Here is a 15,903-nt window from a genome sequence, read left to right as displayed (position 1 = left end):
TGAGAGAGTGTTCTGCTGGGAACTAGTTAGCCCGAACAATTCATCGAGTATAAATTACTTTTGCAATTATTCCGTAATAGCTTTACATGCAAGGGCGTTTGAGAGATCAAGCGTGTACAACCTTTTACTGTAAATTGATGTAAATAAGTCTTCTAATAAATCATATACTGATCTTTAAAAGTGTATAGACATTTTAGGATATAAGTAAATGATAAAATATATTTCAACTAAAACTAACGAAAATGATATTGGGGAATTGAAGTTAGAAAAGTCACTACTCCGTAAAAACGGTTCACTAAAATTGATACAAATACTAGACTTGCACAATTAAGAAGTTCATAGAATTACCTGATGCAAGTAAACTATAGAACTTTAAAGAATTAGATTTAAATTACAAGTCCAAATGTGTCCTAGAGATATCTCTAGTTCTCTACAGCTGATTTATCATTTAAATAAAAGCAATCTTTTGTCCTTCCAAAGCAGTTCACTCAATTTTTTTTTCACCCTTTGACATTATGACAGCAAAAGGGGTGCCCAAGAATAAAATAATCTTAGACATTGACTCCTCAGATACAATAGCAAAGGAATAAAACTTGATGTCCCTTTCCAGCACAAATTATCAAGTAAATTAGGCTAAAAGTCAAATAGTTGTTCTCATTTTTCTTAAATTGGCCTTTGGTGTCAATGTCACTCAGAGCTTCTACTTGCACTAGTTGTGCATCTTGCACATCATATATTAATTAAAGAATAATAAATTTGTTACTCCTACTAGTAATTCTTATCATGATGTTACTTACATTAGTATGTACACTAAAAAATCTCTAAAAAGAAGTTCCACAAAGGTCATAATCCAATCCATATCCCACGCAGTTCCTTAACTTTCTTGCGGTCTACATAATTTGGAAAAATGTTACGTAGGAGAAAAAGAATCTCAAATACCAAGATGTGTACAATAAGATCTCACCATTCATTGCTAGGACGCATGTTGGGTAATAGGTACTCTGCAACTATTCCTTAAATACCAAATATGCAAATATAATAGTACATGGCACTAAGTATAACACTGCAAACATGGATTTTTTGGGTAATGGATGAAACTATGGATCTATTTGACTAGACAATGCAAACACTACTTTCCTAGTTACATTGATGATGAAAGGAAAAAAATCCATTCATTTCCACCACAGGCAGATAGAACTAAGATCATGCAACAAATAATAGATCCACTTCTCAATACATAACTCCAAAACAAAGGAAGCATCAACATTAAATCACAGACAATAAATACGAAAGAAGATTAACCCTGCATTCAAAGTTTGCAATAATGCACAATACTATTCACTAATCCAAAATAATCTAGCATCAAATCGCATACAATAGACTATGCAACAAGAATCTAATTAAGATCTTTTAGCACAATATCTCAAGCCTTCTGAAAGAAGTTGAGAATAACAAACATAAGCCTTCGGCAGAATCTAGCTAGGATGCCTCGGCCCATGTATATTTTATTGGCGGAGCTCAAGATTTTTTTTTCTAAACACTCAGGAGATATGTGTATCATTCATTAATCAAGAAATAGAGAAGGTATTACAAGGAAAATATAATGGGAAAAAGACAAAAACACACTCACAAACACCCTCTTCTAGGATTTTGAATGGTAGCTAATGAGAATATGGAAAACGTGTGTTTCCAGCTTGTGGTTTTTATTTTATTTTCTGGATTCTATTCCAAATTCTATTTTATTTTCTAGGTTTTCCATTGTGAAAATTTTCATTTCAAATCTCTATTTTTTTTAAAAAAAACTATAAAATAGTAAATCCTAATCAGATCTTGTGACTTGATAACATCAATTTTGATGTGTTAACAGTGAAATTTTTTAAGCCCGGAGTAATCATCGGCTTAGAGTCAGCATCGGCTTCGAAGTCCTGAGATTAGCCGATCAGAGTTACCAAGTCATTATTTGTCGGATTCTTGCTATATTCGGTTAAGGAAATTGATCTACTAAAGGAAGCTTATCCAAAAGAGACCGAGTTCAAAAAGAATGCGGCATGTCAAGTGTATCTATTAATTAGGAATAGTTTGTTAGTTTCCTTTTATCTTTAAGAAAGTGTGTTTAGTGTCCGATAAGGACTTTGTGTTTTCCTTTTATCTTTAGGAAAGTTTATTTCTTGTCCTACAAGGACTAGTATCTACCCATGGGTATAAATATGTACACCCGGTGTCATTGTAATCTATCTCGACGATCAATACAATTCGACGCATCGCCACCTTTTACTTTTTCTACTTTATTTTATCGTCCGGCGGGAATTGGCGCCTGACGTGGGGCTGCATCGGTGTTTGATCTCCAGCGAAGGGGTAAGTCCAATGTTCTGCCGGCCCAGGCAATTGTATCGTTTACGTCGGCGCATCAGTACATTCGACCTCTTGGATTTCTCTGGTTTGGATGATATATTTGCCTACCTATTTATCATATGTCTCTGTTAATCTAGTCTTAGCATATCAATTTAGTTCTATCGGTTGCTTCTCGTTTTAGGGTTTCTGCCGGTATCGACTAAATCGTGTTGCTAGATTAGATTAGCTTAGGCATCTACCACTCTGAAAACTCAGTCAACGGCTTGATTGTCTAGATATTATGTTTCTTTTCATACTTAGTGCTGCATCAGTTAAATTTGATCTACTAAGTCGTGCTTAGAACCATAATCTCTAGCCTGCTTCTTGACTGCCAATAAGGGTTTCATCGGGGTTTCAGCCGATGAGTTATCTGGACGTTGCATCGGCTTATAAGAATTGTATACATATTGGATTTAGCCGATCGCAACAAAGATTATATCGTTTAATCTAATCTTGTGGATTTTATGACATCGGACCTCCAGCCGATGTATGCTTTAACCATCGGATCAGTGCTTATTCTATCATGTCATTGTTAGCCGATTGGTTTCTATTGGATTATATTATTGTTATATTTTAATATCATCAGCCGATTGTCTTTGCATCATTATCTACATTGGACATATAGCCGATAGTTCAAAACCCTATCGCTATCAGCTGGAATCGGCATCGACTGAAACTACTCCATCGGCTTGTCAGCCGATCGGCTCATTGATATGTTGTTTGTATATTTTGTCAGTTGCAGGATCAAACTGACTGGCACGCCCGCATCTCATCAACGTCTTGGACCTGCACTGGAGCTAAGCAGATCTCCCAGGCCAGTGTGTGTTTTTCGCATCAACATGATGTACCAAAGCTTAGGAGTCTGATACACCTTAGGCCCCATGCTTGCTTGACCATCTCTAGGTACAATTTCGGCATTACTCATTAGATTGCAATGCTTCTGGGAAATTATGTTTTATCTTGCGTACCCACCTAAAAAACTAACATAAGTCTCCTTTCAGTTTCCCCATTCTCGTCACCATCTAGATGGCACCAGCGTGGCACCAAGGGACTATGATATGCAACCCTCTTTGCAACTTCATTAAGGTTAAGCACAACTCGCCCAGTGAAAACATCCTTAGCAAAGTCTTTGTCGTTGAAAATGGCCTCAACATAGGAGAATTGGATTTGTTCCTTGGAGAAGGCAAAGACATCGTTCCACTTTGGGTTAGTACTCTTTTCGAAGTGTGGAGTGGTGCTCTAATTACCAAAACATATGGGTCACACCTCCCAGTAATTTCTTTTGCAAGGAGGTCCCTGCACGCATATAGAAATATTGAATGTACTCCATAAGATCAAAATGTACTTTTGAGTATATCATTAGCTGCCACCAAAAGGCATTGCAGAGTTTACACTTTCGATTTCAGCGAAAATTTTGGTGATTTCGGTAGGACCAAAATTTATGAATTTTTAGCACTTTTCAGACCAAAATTGTTTGAAATTTTGACATATTTTGATTGAATTTGAATAAACTTTGACCAACTTCAACAAAAATTTTAGAAAAACCAAAAATTTTGGTTGATATATTGATTTGCCGTTGGGGTCCAAAATTACCGAAATTGCAATATTAATCATTGAGGCATTGTCTCTCCTAGCCTTCAAGTAGTAGTCCCCTCAGAGCCATGACTATTGTATCTGTAACTTTCTAGCTCACAACAAGACGTCATAGCTAGTGTCTACACGACAGTAAATTCACAACCAATTACTTCCTACGACGAAATATACAAGCGTACTTCTCCAACTGCTTTGATCATCACAACCAATAACCACCATCTCTCATTTAATTTCCCTACATACTTTCCCATCTCAACCGATCAAAATATGCGTATGTTCTTGGACAGAGGGAGTAGCACACAAAGTTTTAAGTTTAAGCATGGTGGAACATACAAGAGGAACACAAATTTACCGGTAATGAAACAAAAAATTAAGTAGAAAGTCAGCTTGTTGTTCAAAGTTAAACAACCATACATGAACTCGCTCAAGATCAGCAATAAAATATAAGGAAGCATTCAAAGTTAAAGAGAGAATTAAGACCATACTGCATTGTACTATATATGCTTAAGGGAAAGGCATAGACTTGCTTCTCTAAAACTCCTATTTATATATGTTCCCTTGCACACTGAAAAGCCCAAGCCCAACCTTTGCTGACATAATTACAACTGCTCTCCATAAGAAATTAGGGAAGTCAATATCTTCACAAAACTTAGTCCAAGACATGGCAAGGGCAGCTTGCTATTCAGGGTCAGACTGTAACTAACATTTTACTGTTACTACAAACACCTTGCCAACTTGCCAACTAGCTATATTCAAACTAAAAGAAAAGCAACAGTGATAGGGAAATTTACCTCACTAGGCTCTTTATACAACACAGCATATGAATACTAGTTTTGTATATATAATTTTTATATGGGGAAATATATAGTGGGAGATCTCCTACCATCATGGTATATTAAATTAAAGGTTTAACGTACATATTTGCTCAGCAGTACTTTTCAGTTTTGACAAGGTAGTAGAGATGGAACGAGAACAAGCAAAGTCCTCAAGAAAGCATGATCTATTCAAATATTTTCCAAACACAACAAATGGTTTGAACACCTTTCTTACAATTATGCGAAATTTTCCAAATGTAGAGTGCATACAAATTAAAACATAAGGAAACTCTGATTAATTAAAAGCAACTATGTAATTCATTGTCTAACAATTAATGATAACCATCATAAACATTGTTTCTAACTCTATTTTATGAATTTCACGAACAATGCTCACTATACTTTAGTACTCGTGCTCACCACAGTCATGGCCGATAGATTTTAATACAACAGGCATATATAGGGACGTATGATGGCAACGGTGCAATTGTTGTGGGAACCATAGCTTGGGGGTATGGGTGTATGGCCAAGTGTGCACAGAGCGGAAGCTTGAGGAGAGGAGGAAAGGGGGTATGATTGTCATTTAGTGGGGTAAAAGTGCAAAACAGGACACATGATCATCAAATCATCACTAAACTTGATGGCAAAACTAACAAGGCCAAAAAAATATATAAAACTTGGTGGGATTTAACACGATAGATGCCACCAAATCAAGGTTGTATATTAAGATATTATTAACGGTGAAATTTGGCAATTTCGTTAGTCAAAACCGGGTCAAAGAAGATCTTCACGCCATGATATTAGGGGATTGATTGATGGATTTTGTTCAAGATTCGGCTAAGTTTGTGGGATAAGGAAAGTGTGTCATAATAATAAAGTCCTGGGCCGATGGAGTCGTGTTAGAATCAGACTCAGATATATTTTGGTAATGTTTTGTTGATACAAGTTGTATAAAAGTCCGAGTCTATAATAGTTTCCTTAAATTATAGATAGAGTTTTAGTTTGATCCGATCATAATAGAGTCAGACTTAGTTTTACCTATGGATATAAATATGTACACCCATGGTGTTTGTAAAACAAATAAGAGTTCAATAATACAATTTTCAACATATCGCCACCCTAGTTTATCTCGGCGAGTTCTTATTTTCGAGTTAGGCTGCGTCGATTGAGTTCGTTCTCCGACGATGAGGTGAGTTCTGTCTTTATCACTTGCACCAATGGGGCTAAGGCTTCCTCGGTTGGGTCCGATACTTTATCCTAGCCAGTGCAAGCGTTATTTATCATATATATTATTTAATATAAGTTAACAACATTGTTTATTCTTATCAACCGATGCACTTTGATTAGGCCGATACTGGTTAAACAAGTTTGTTATCTTAGATTGATTGGTGTATCCACTACCCTAAATAACAATTATCGACTCGATTAGATCTATCAAATTTAATTTTAACTTGGTCTACATTAGTTAGGTTTGATCTACTAAGTTAAAATTGTAAGAACTAACTTGCTCTATAATTGCCGATAGGGGTTGGGTACCTTATATAACTGTTCTTAGTTTAAGATTGCATTGGAGTTTCAGCAGATCTTACCTAATATAACAATTCTTAGTGTAAGATTGCATGTTTGTCTTTACTTGTTCCATTATATCTATTAACTTATTTAATTGTATTATACATTTAAATCTATTAAGCTTGTTATCGGTTTTGCACTGCCTCGGTTGGGTCCGATCTGCTAAGAACATGATTTGTTTAATAGATTTGATTAAATTTGATATTTTTAAATAGGGTTGTATCGGAGCTATAGCCGATACATTATTTACCTACAACTTAAGTAACTTTTTTGAAAGGGAATATCACCAGGTTAAGCCCAGTAGTGTAATTTTTATAAAGAATAGAGAGTTATTTACAAAGGAAAAAACAAGAACTCAATACAAAATTACAAGCTTTGTAACCAATCAACTTAAGTAACTTTATCGGCTATTGTTTAAATCATATAATTATTAATTTATCTGATCTTTGTTACCAACAGCTGATATTGTCTTGGTTAGGTCCGATCTATTGTGGTCGCTTGTACTAGAGATAGATTGAGTTAACAAATGCATGATATTTTACCTTTCAGCCGATCATTGTTATCTTGGTTTTGTTCATATTATCTTGTACATCAACTAGTCATTTAGATCGTATAATTGTACAATCATTGACTTTATTATTATCAATCTTATGCTGCATCGATTTGGTTCGACCTATCAAGATTGATTTTATTAAAGGAAGTTTATGCTACATCGATTTGGTTCGACGATTGATTTTACTAAAGGAAGTTTATTTACAATTATATTCAATATAAATCTTGTCAATGCATAGTATACATTATACTCTTTTTGGGTATAGCCAATTCTTTAGGCATCGGCTGAACGGTATGATTTTTAATCGGCTTTTTAGTCGTTTGGCCATCGTCATCTACATTTGCCTTGATTATCTTGTTGGTTGTAGGATGAAACCAACTAGCACACACAGAACCCGAATTTTAGGACCTACACTGAAGTAAAGCAAATATTCTAGGCGGTACATCCTAAGACCCAGAGCTGTTACCATGGAACCGAGCCATGCAGCCACGCAGGTATCTCTAAAGGATTTTGTCCATAGAAGGGCCTATTTGATGTAGCTCTAACTCCTAGATTCACCTCAAATCAAGCTGGAGTCTAACCAAACGGTCCAGCTCCAAAAAAAAAAATGGAGTGGAGCAAGCCAGATGCTACACAAAAATGAACTAGCGGTGTGGAGCGGCATTCCGGTCGCTCCACAACTCTAACTCCAACCGGATTTCAGAAATAGCCCCACACTTGAACCAAAATTGCTCGCAAATGCCATCCAACTACCCCCTCCATCCCTCCGCCTCCCCACTCCCTGTATCCCTTCGCCTCATCACTGTCTCATGCGTAAGTGAAGAGGAGTGCGTGGTTCCGGTGAAAAAGCACGAGGGGAGGCGGCGCACTGGAGACGGCGGTGCACCGGTGGTGACGGCGCATCGGTGGAGGTGGCGAGCAGGTTCCCCCTCCTGTCTCTTCTCTCTCCTATCCTTCTTGATGGAAGTGACCCTTGCTGCAGACGCGGGGGGCGGTGCACGGCAGTGGAGGCGCGAGGAATTTAGGCCCCACCACCCCCCAGTCCCATACGATATCCCCTCCTCAAACTCTATAAGTCCCCCCAACTCTTGGCTTGAAATGTGCATGATCCCTGTGGGATGAATTATTTTTTTAGAGTTGATTACTTTGGTATTATGCAATGAACAAGAGTGAAATTACTAGATCTGTGATGTACCATGCGAAGTACTAATACCAATGTATCTGCACACAATGTAAAAGCATGTTTCTTTAGGATTTGTATGCACCATGGATTATTTCTGATTGATTCATGCATATACTTGTATTCAGAGAAAAAGACGGTCCATTTCAGTGTTCTTTCCTATATAATTTGGCCAAAAATTATATAGGTATATATTTATATGTAGTATGCATCTGTATGGGTCTATTGGGTATACGTATATGTCAGCCTGACTAATCAAGTCTACTCTAAGTTGCCTTTAATAGACCATGTGAAATTACATTAGTGCCCTCTGAACCTTTATCTGAATTTTGTAAACTATGGTGTGAGTGGATGGCAGGCATGGCTCAAAATGTGCCATCGAAGGGTGTTAAAATACCCATTGATTCTTCTTATTGGAATGACTATAGCACTAGAGTTGTGTGTGACATTTTTGCTGATCAAGTAGCTACAGGTAATCGTCCAAATACTCATTTATCCAATTCTAGGTTATGATGAAGTCATTGAGCGATTTGCCTCAAGGATAGGGCTGAGATACACTAGGCTTCAAATTAAGGACAAATAGGATAAACTTAGGATCGAGTACAATTGTTGAAAAAAATTGAAATCTCAAACAGGTTTGGGATTGGATGATGCAAGGAAAGCAGTCACAACTATTGCTGCACGTTGGAAACAACTAAAATCAGTAAGTTTTTATTCATATGGTGTTAAATTAAACAAATGCAAACCAAAAGAAGTGTTCTAACTTATTTTATAATGTCATGTCATGTAGGACATAGCAGGTTGTACCAAATTTATGAAGGCCGGCTTGCAAAATGAGGAGTTACTTGAGAAGATGTTTGAAGACATTCACAATACTGATGCTAATCATTGATCTTTAGGGCATGGAACCATATCAACAGCTACCAATAATCCTATCGATGTTGACTATCCAAATCGTCCTGGGTATTTCGTATCATACAAGGGACAAAGATACCATGTCTCGGAATTTCGAAGAGATTTAGCACCAAGTGGGGAGAAGGAAAAATTCAATTTCTTACACTTGAGTTTGCACACTATCATTGAGAAATGCTTTGGTGTATGGAAGATAAAGTGACAAGTTCTCCACAAAATGCATAGCTTTCAAATGTGGAAACAAAAAATGGTTGTGACAGCAACATTGGTATTGCATAATTTCATTTATAATGTGCCAGATAGATATTTTCATGTGTTTGAAAGGAATCTAGATTATGTGTCTATCATTCCATCTAGATTTAGGAGACATGTCCTTTCTCAAGATGCATCAGATACATCCACCGAGAGTCAAAGTGATATATCCATGGATGCATTTCATGATGACCAGCCGGTCGTATTACACCTATACCATAGTATAATACATTTATCACAATGCTACTAGTTATTATTCCTAAACATTTGTATTATTCATATATGTCATGAGACAACTTGAACTTTATCAATCTTTTAATTACCAATTATTTTAACTTAATTTTAACCTTCCATACGTATAATGTTCAAATCATTAAGGAAAAATAACGACTATTAATTCTACATCAAATAAACATAAAAACGACCAGAGTAGTATTGTCCACCTCTCTCTCCTATCCTCTCTTTCAAGATTTTTAAAGCATCAAACACTTTCAAAAGCACCTCAGCTCGTAAAAGAGATAGCTCCCATTGAAACTAAAGTTTGGAGCAAGGATCTTTTTTTAGAGAAGCTAGGATCTTTTTTTTAGAGAGAAGGGTATTTTTTACCCGGTCGGTCTCTATATCCAATCGGATATATACAGCCATTTTAACTTAGAAACTTAGTCTATCAAATAGGGAACTTAGCCTTTAAATAACCTAATCTGAAATTCGCTCCTATAGAAATTTGAACTCAAAACCTTAAGGTGCTACTCAGGTCACTGCAATCACTAGACTACATGCCTTTTCACTAGAGCTAGGGTTATAGAGTTAGAGTTTTATCAAACATGTTTTAATTCTATAAGTAAAGTCTCTTATATTTTTGAACGGAGATGTATAATAATAATTAATAATAAACCACTATGTACGACTGCGACGAACAGAGCCACGCAAGTTTATCCATCTCCGGCGCTAGCTAACCTTGATGATCAACGCGATCAATAGGTCGATAACGACAAGTGTAGATTCGATGTAGCCGGAGTATCATCTCGGTAGGCAGACAGAAGGGCCACGTCGCCGCGCCGATGGAGCAGCAGACGCCGCCGCAACACGAGCACACGTGTACGACGCCCAACCGAAAGCGAGCGGGCGACGCAAAGGCAGCAGCACCCACTACTGGGCCTTCCTATATAACGCTCTGAATTCTGATGCAGATTTTCTTCGTGGATTGGGCTCATCAACTTCCGGGCTTACTAACCTTCACTGACCTCCCTCCGGCCCATGTGTACAAAACAAAGCTTACCGATATTGCCTTTTGCTAAACCAGGAGATTATTATTACGACCGGGGGCCATCAAGCTGGTAGCTCAAAGTCATCGTTTCGCTTATGCGCTAATTATATGATGGCTTATTGGCAACTAAAAAATAATTTATCAATAACACTTTCATGTAGGTGATATTATAGCAGTTTAAAAGCAAATGTTGGAAAACAAACTATGTTGAAAAAAAAATCAAATTCAACTTCAAAATTAAGTTTTATTTCAAATTTTCAAAGTGGCTTATAACCTGAAAGACTGATTTTCGCATGGGATGGCAACTTGACTGTGCAGAACAAGCCGAAGTGCATTGTTTCGGTGTGTAATAATCAATTTATCAATGGCAACAAGCCAACAAATATGTATGGAGTCAAAGAAAGTTGGTTCTCTGGAAACACTGCTATTTGCACGCTGTACTCTCAATGGTATGTATGAACTTGGAAAAAAATGTTCCTTATTAGTAAAGCTACATAATTGGCGTACCAACTTGCTGAAGAATATATTTCCCTCTCTTTTTTTGAACAATTTTATGGATGTTAGAATTTCTTCACTTGGACCATGGTTCCTTGCTTCGCACTAGATTCAAGCATGGCTTCTAGAACGGCGACATCCCGTGCGCCTTCAACATAAGAACTGCGGGGTTCAGCCTTGTGATCCCCATCCTGCACGACCAAGCAGTAACAGCAAGTCAGCAGGAGTGCACCAAAATCCTATCATATTTTAATAATCGGATGGGATTCAAAGAAGATGCGCTGATTATTTAACATTTTGGTGGTTTTAATATAAATTGCATCTGAGAAAATGTTATAGATGTTCGACGGATGTACTGTAAAATTATTCAGGACTATTATATGTTTTAAGAAGCAAGTCACACAATGGCAACTCTCTGAAGCCTGGACTACGGATCTAAATGGAAGAACATCCCATGAGCAAGTTGACTATATGGTATCATAATATGTTCTCAAAGGAAATCCCAAGATATCTAAATCATTGTTCCATGATGCATCGAAGAAGAAATAAAAATTGAAATTTATCAGAATTAATAATAATACTTTGTTTGCCTGCACAATGTCATGAACAAAAGCCTTCAGTTCTTCATTCACGCCACAGAATGGATAAAATGTCGTCTGGCACTGCCCATTTTCATTGGTGAATAAAACCTGAAACGCATAAATGGTTCATACTTAAGATGTTCATTTGTGCTTCAGGAACACCTTTGCTTGAACAGATATAATTATTTTAAAAAAAACCAATGCATTAATATTGCTTATAAGCAATAATAAATTGTTGACTTTAGAAAAGGAGGTTTTACCTGGTACCCATGCTTCCCACTAGCAATTCCACGTTCTATTTGCACTGTTCCTCTAGTTCCATCCACCCGCCATAATATCTATAAACATCAAAACAAGACCAAAAACTGAGAGGAGAAAAATATTATTTTGTTAACTTCATGCTGTAGAAATTGAAGATAATAGCATTATATGTTTGCAATAGAACTTTTCAAACAATATTTAAGTTAACCTTGGGTGTTCTCGAGTTGACTGCAAACACAAAGACCCCAGCGCATCCATTTTCTAGCTGGCTGCATCAACACATCAAAATTCTGTAAGATCTGAAAACTTTCCAATACAAAATCCACTTAGTATTAAGAAACTTACAAAAGAGAACATATGTTATCAGGTGGTGGTAAAGCCTTATCCACATGACGGGAGATAGACGATACAGTTGCTATTTCTGAACCAACCATCTGTTACAGAAGGGCTCATCATCTTAAAAAAGTAAGGAATGAAAAACAGATGGGCACATTCATGATCTTAACCAGCGATTTACTAAAAAAAACAGCATTAAATGGCTGTAGCAGTTTAGTTCTAACTATTCATATCTTGTTTCTGTGCTATTTTTCAACTGTTTCACCTAGTAATCATTCATGCATTGTTTTTTTAAAAAAAAAAATCAAATAAAGTCACAGAAAACTGAGAAACTCAGTGCAGTCCAGATATCCCTGTTTTAAGCCTAAAACCATCTGTTCGAAAAACATTACAATTGATAGCTAGCACAGCCAGGATCCTAGATTTTAAATCTTTTGGATGTAAGTAAACTAAAATGTCAACTTCATAAGTAGATGGCTTGGCAAGACACTTGTATGCATGAATTACTAGTCTTCACATGTCTAGATGGTGCACTTTACTAGCAAAATTTGAGCTAATTTAACCTATATTCGTAGAAACAGTTGTGTATTTCTAACATTATATTTCCTCTAATCCTATGTTGGTGTAGATTGTAGAGTGTCAAATCCTCAAAATATAATAATACTTATTAACTCCACAGTGTTGCAGACATTAATATAAGCCATAAGCTGGTCCATTAATCCCAATATAACATGATTAACATACCATTCTTAGTCCTGCTATGAAATGCACACCCATATCCAGTATAAAGCCACCCTGCAATGCCAAGTTATCAGAATAAGGAGAAACAGCACACATCTCAAGTCCGTTACATTCTAATCTTTGTAAAATAATAATATAAAAAAGGCCAAGTCATTAATTTGCACTTTGCAGTGACTACTCATTTGCATAAATAAATAAAAAGAAGTTGACCGAAACGTAGTTGCCAAGGACAACTGCAAATGCTTGAAATTTGAATACTTCACAACTGCAAAAGCTGAATGACCTTATTGCAATCATTGGACATGAAATTGCAGTTTGAAGTGAAATTAAATATCCAAAAGTTGATATAACAAATGTATGCTAGAGCAACACCTCATGTGTTTGAATTATCTATCTAAAAAAAATAAACAAGGCAAACTTTTGGGAAGGTACAGAATATTTTAAAAAAATTGTTGACAAGAAATATAAATTGGTCAATTGACAATGATAAAGCACCAACCAACTGATTAAAATATTGAATTAATTTCCTTAGGATAAAAAAAACATTATTGACAAGATGCGCATAAGAACTAGAGTTTTGGTATGGAAATCCAAAAGATTAATATTTAGTAAACCTAGTAGCTAATTAGTACCCAAAGAACTATACATTACCCATATGTGCTATTTGGTAAGTTTAAACTTAAACCATTTGTAACTATTAGTATTTAGTAATAGAACTGAGCTGTAGCATCAAGTTTTGAAGCGAAGTGATGGGCATAGTATGAAAACATGCAGATAAAGCACGTAAGAGACAGGAAAACAGTAGCTCACTACTTGATTCTTACCACAAAATTTCTTCTCCAGGAGCTATTAAAGTATGGATTTGAACTATTCATTGACCCTTCAACAATAACTTGGATGTTCATCATATCACCAATATCACTCATCAACTTCCTTGACTGAAGATAAGAGTCTTGAGATTACCAATGTAATCTAGCAAGAAAAAAAAAACAAATTATAAGATTGAAAATGTGTACCTCCACAAATGCAGGTTCAAATCTGTAGTTTTCTGCCAGAGCCCAAATTGGTTTGTATGGGAATTGGTTTGGAAATGAATTGTAAACTGACAATGCTGTTTCTGCTTCCATTGTTGCTGAAGTTTTACGAGAAAGATGGTCACATATATATTGAGTGAATTTTTACTATTCTTGTACAAGATTCGGAAACAAACAAATTGAAGTACTTACATCCAGAAGCAGGTTTCTCTTCGAGCCACAAGACGAACATATTATGCAAACATGCGACAGCGAATTAGAAAATTTAAAGAAACAAAAACTTGTCTAACTAAGAGAAGGAACTCCTATTTATTTTGTGTACAAGTTCTCTAGCCCAAATCAGAATGTCAAGATATATTTTGTTTTACCTTGTATCACATGCTTTCCTGCCTTGAGCATTTTTAAGGAGAGGTCAACCTGCATATTTCAAACAACTTGTGAGAAATTCCTGTGCATAGAGTAAATGTAATTTTCTAGAAGCATAGTCATAGATGTCAAAATAGTTAAGACAACCTAACATTTGGTGAAACACTGAACTATGGGTTGTTAAAAGGAAAACAATCAGCGAAAATAAAATAGAAGTGCATGTACAAGTGACTATGTGAGGGTCATGAACATAATGCATGGCAACTCTTGTCTTATAATGGTGATCTGGAGTAAATGGCAAAGACATAAACTCAACAACAGTTTGACACAACGGCTAGTAACTCAAAGGCTACAAGGTTCAATTATTCGATTGAACCTGAAGACTTGGAACTCTTATAAAGACAGTCTCTTCTTTTTAGGTAAATTTGTGTTATAAATATATTATACTTCTTTCTTCAGTCAAATTAGTGATATATACTAGTAGATCATGTTTCTTTCTTTTCAGTCCGAGCTCTTCTGAAGTAATTGGTAAACTGCTGAAAAGGGATATAGTACAGTAGCTGGAAACATAGCAAAGCTTGTGCACATTCTCTTTTCTTCCTTGGCATGCTAATAAGTGATAACTCAATCTCAATGTATGACCAATTGACCTTGCTTAACAGCTTGCATTCAGAACCAAAAGCAATACGGTTTCATCTGAAATCACCCATGAAAGAAAAGCTAGTCCATATGTAGGATCAAACTATGCATAGCTAACTCGTAATGTAGCTATGAAATGAAGGCAGCAAGCAAAGTGAATGTGAATCCATGGGGAATGAATTGTTGGAGGACCCCGGACCTGCACTTGGCCAGCAAGAACGACGGCGACGGCGGAGATGGAAGCGTCTCCCATAATCTCCTCCAGGCCCGCGTCGCCCCATCTGGGCTGGATCTCGGGCGCGAAGTCCCGGGCGAGCTCCGCGGCGGCCTCCGCGGATTCCTGCAACGGAATGGTGAGGTCCAGCGACCGACAGGAGAGCGGAGTTCGGTGGATGATCTGTGTGTGGCTGACCTTGGTGCGGCTCCAGATGGTCTTGAGGAGGACGAGGTGGGCGATCTCGCGGAGCCTTGGGATGTACTGGGTGCGCGCGAAGATGCCGGCGCCGACCACCGCGATCCGGGGAAGCCCGTCGCCCGCCATAGTTGGTTCTTGGCTTCCTTGCACAGCCCGAACCGAACAAACTGCAGCTGACACAGCTTTTAGATCTGATGAGACGAGGCTTCCTTGTTTTGCTTGCGTGGGCGCGGCTCGTCAAATCTCACACACACAAGTCCTCAGCCGATGCTCTGTGATTTTAGGATTTCCTTTTTCTTTTTTAATATGAAAAAAACTTTTTAATGGAATACTAAATTTTTCCTCACATTCGCAAAAGCAATGGCGTCAGGAGAGGTGTATTATGCCACCCATATTGTAGAGTGTCTAACAGGGTTGCATAATGTATAGAATAAACTGGATCTACAAAATTTAAAGGTGAGATTCTCTTTTTAATTAAAATATGTTGAGAAACTTTAGGATTG

At 37.0% G+C, this 15,903-nt stretch overlaps 1 protein-coding gene and 1 pseudogene across 1 annotated transcript; one reads left to right on the top strand and one right to left on the bottom strand.

Moving 5' to 3' along the window:
* The first annotated feature begins 8,461 nt into the window (after positions 1–8,461).
* Positions 8,462–10,498, top strand: LOC127784695 (L10-interacting MYB domain-containing protein-like; annotated as a pseudogene).
* Positions 10,499–10,843: 345 nt separating this feature from the next.
* On the bottom strand, positions 10,844–15,591 carry LOC127783648 (uncharacterized). Its single transcript, XM_052310841.1, has 12 exons — positions 15,398–15,591; positions 15,185–15,325; positions 14,349–14,397; positions 14,173–14,190; positions 13,963–14,078; positions 13,771–13,884; positions 12,950–13,000; positions 12,215–12,303; positions 12,078–12,138; positions 11,869–11,946; positions 11,609–11,716; positions 10,844–11,218 (listed from the first exon to the last, which is right to left on the bottom strand). The coding sequence occupies exons 1-12, from the start codon at positions 15,524–15,526 to the stop codon at positions 11,093–11,095; spliced, it is 1,080 nt and encodes a 359-aa protein (XP_052166801.1). The 5' UTR covers positions 15,527–15,591; the 3' UTR covers positions 10,844–11,092.
* Between the last annotated feature and the right edge of the window lie 312 nt (positions 15,592–15,903).

The sequence above is a fragment of the Oryza glaberrima genome, chromosome 9 (genome assembly GCF_000147395.1).
Source record: "Oryza glaberrima chromosome 9, OglaRS2, whole genome shotgun sequence".
Lineage (NCBI taxonomy): Eukaryota > Viridiplantae > Streptophyta > Magnoliopsida > Poales > Poaceae > Oryza > Oryza glaberrima.
Note: the sequence above shows the minus strand (reverse complement) of the source record. Positions and strands in the feature narration are given on the sequence as shown.

What these genes read in the sequence shown, in the direction of transcription:
- LOC127783648 (XM_052310841.1), bottom strand. Translation starts at nt 15,526, where the DNA reads ATGGCGGGCGACGGGCTTCCCCGGATCGCGGTGGTCGGCGCCGGCATC. An exon ending in TTGAACCTGCATTTGTGGAG is followed by an intron (nt 13,885 to 13,962) that starts GTACACATTTTC and finishes TCTTATCTTCAG; the next exon opens with TCAAGGAAGTTGATGAGTGA. An exon ending in GATAACATATGTTCTCTTTT is followed by an intron (nt 12,139 to 12,214) that starts GTAAGTTTCTTA and finishes GTGTTGATGCAG; the next exon opens with CCAGCTAGAAAATGGATGCG.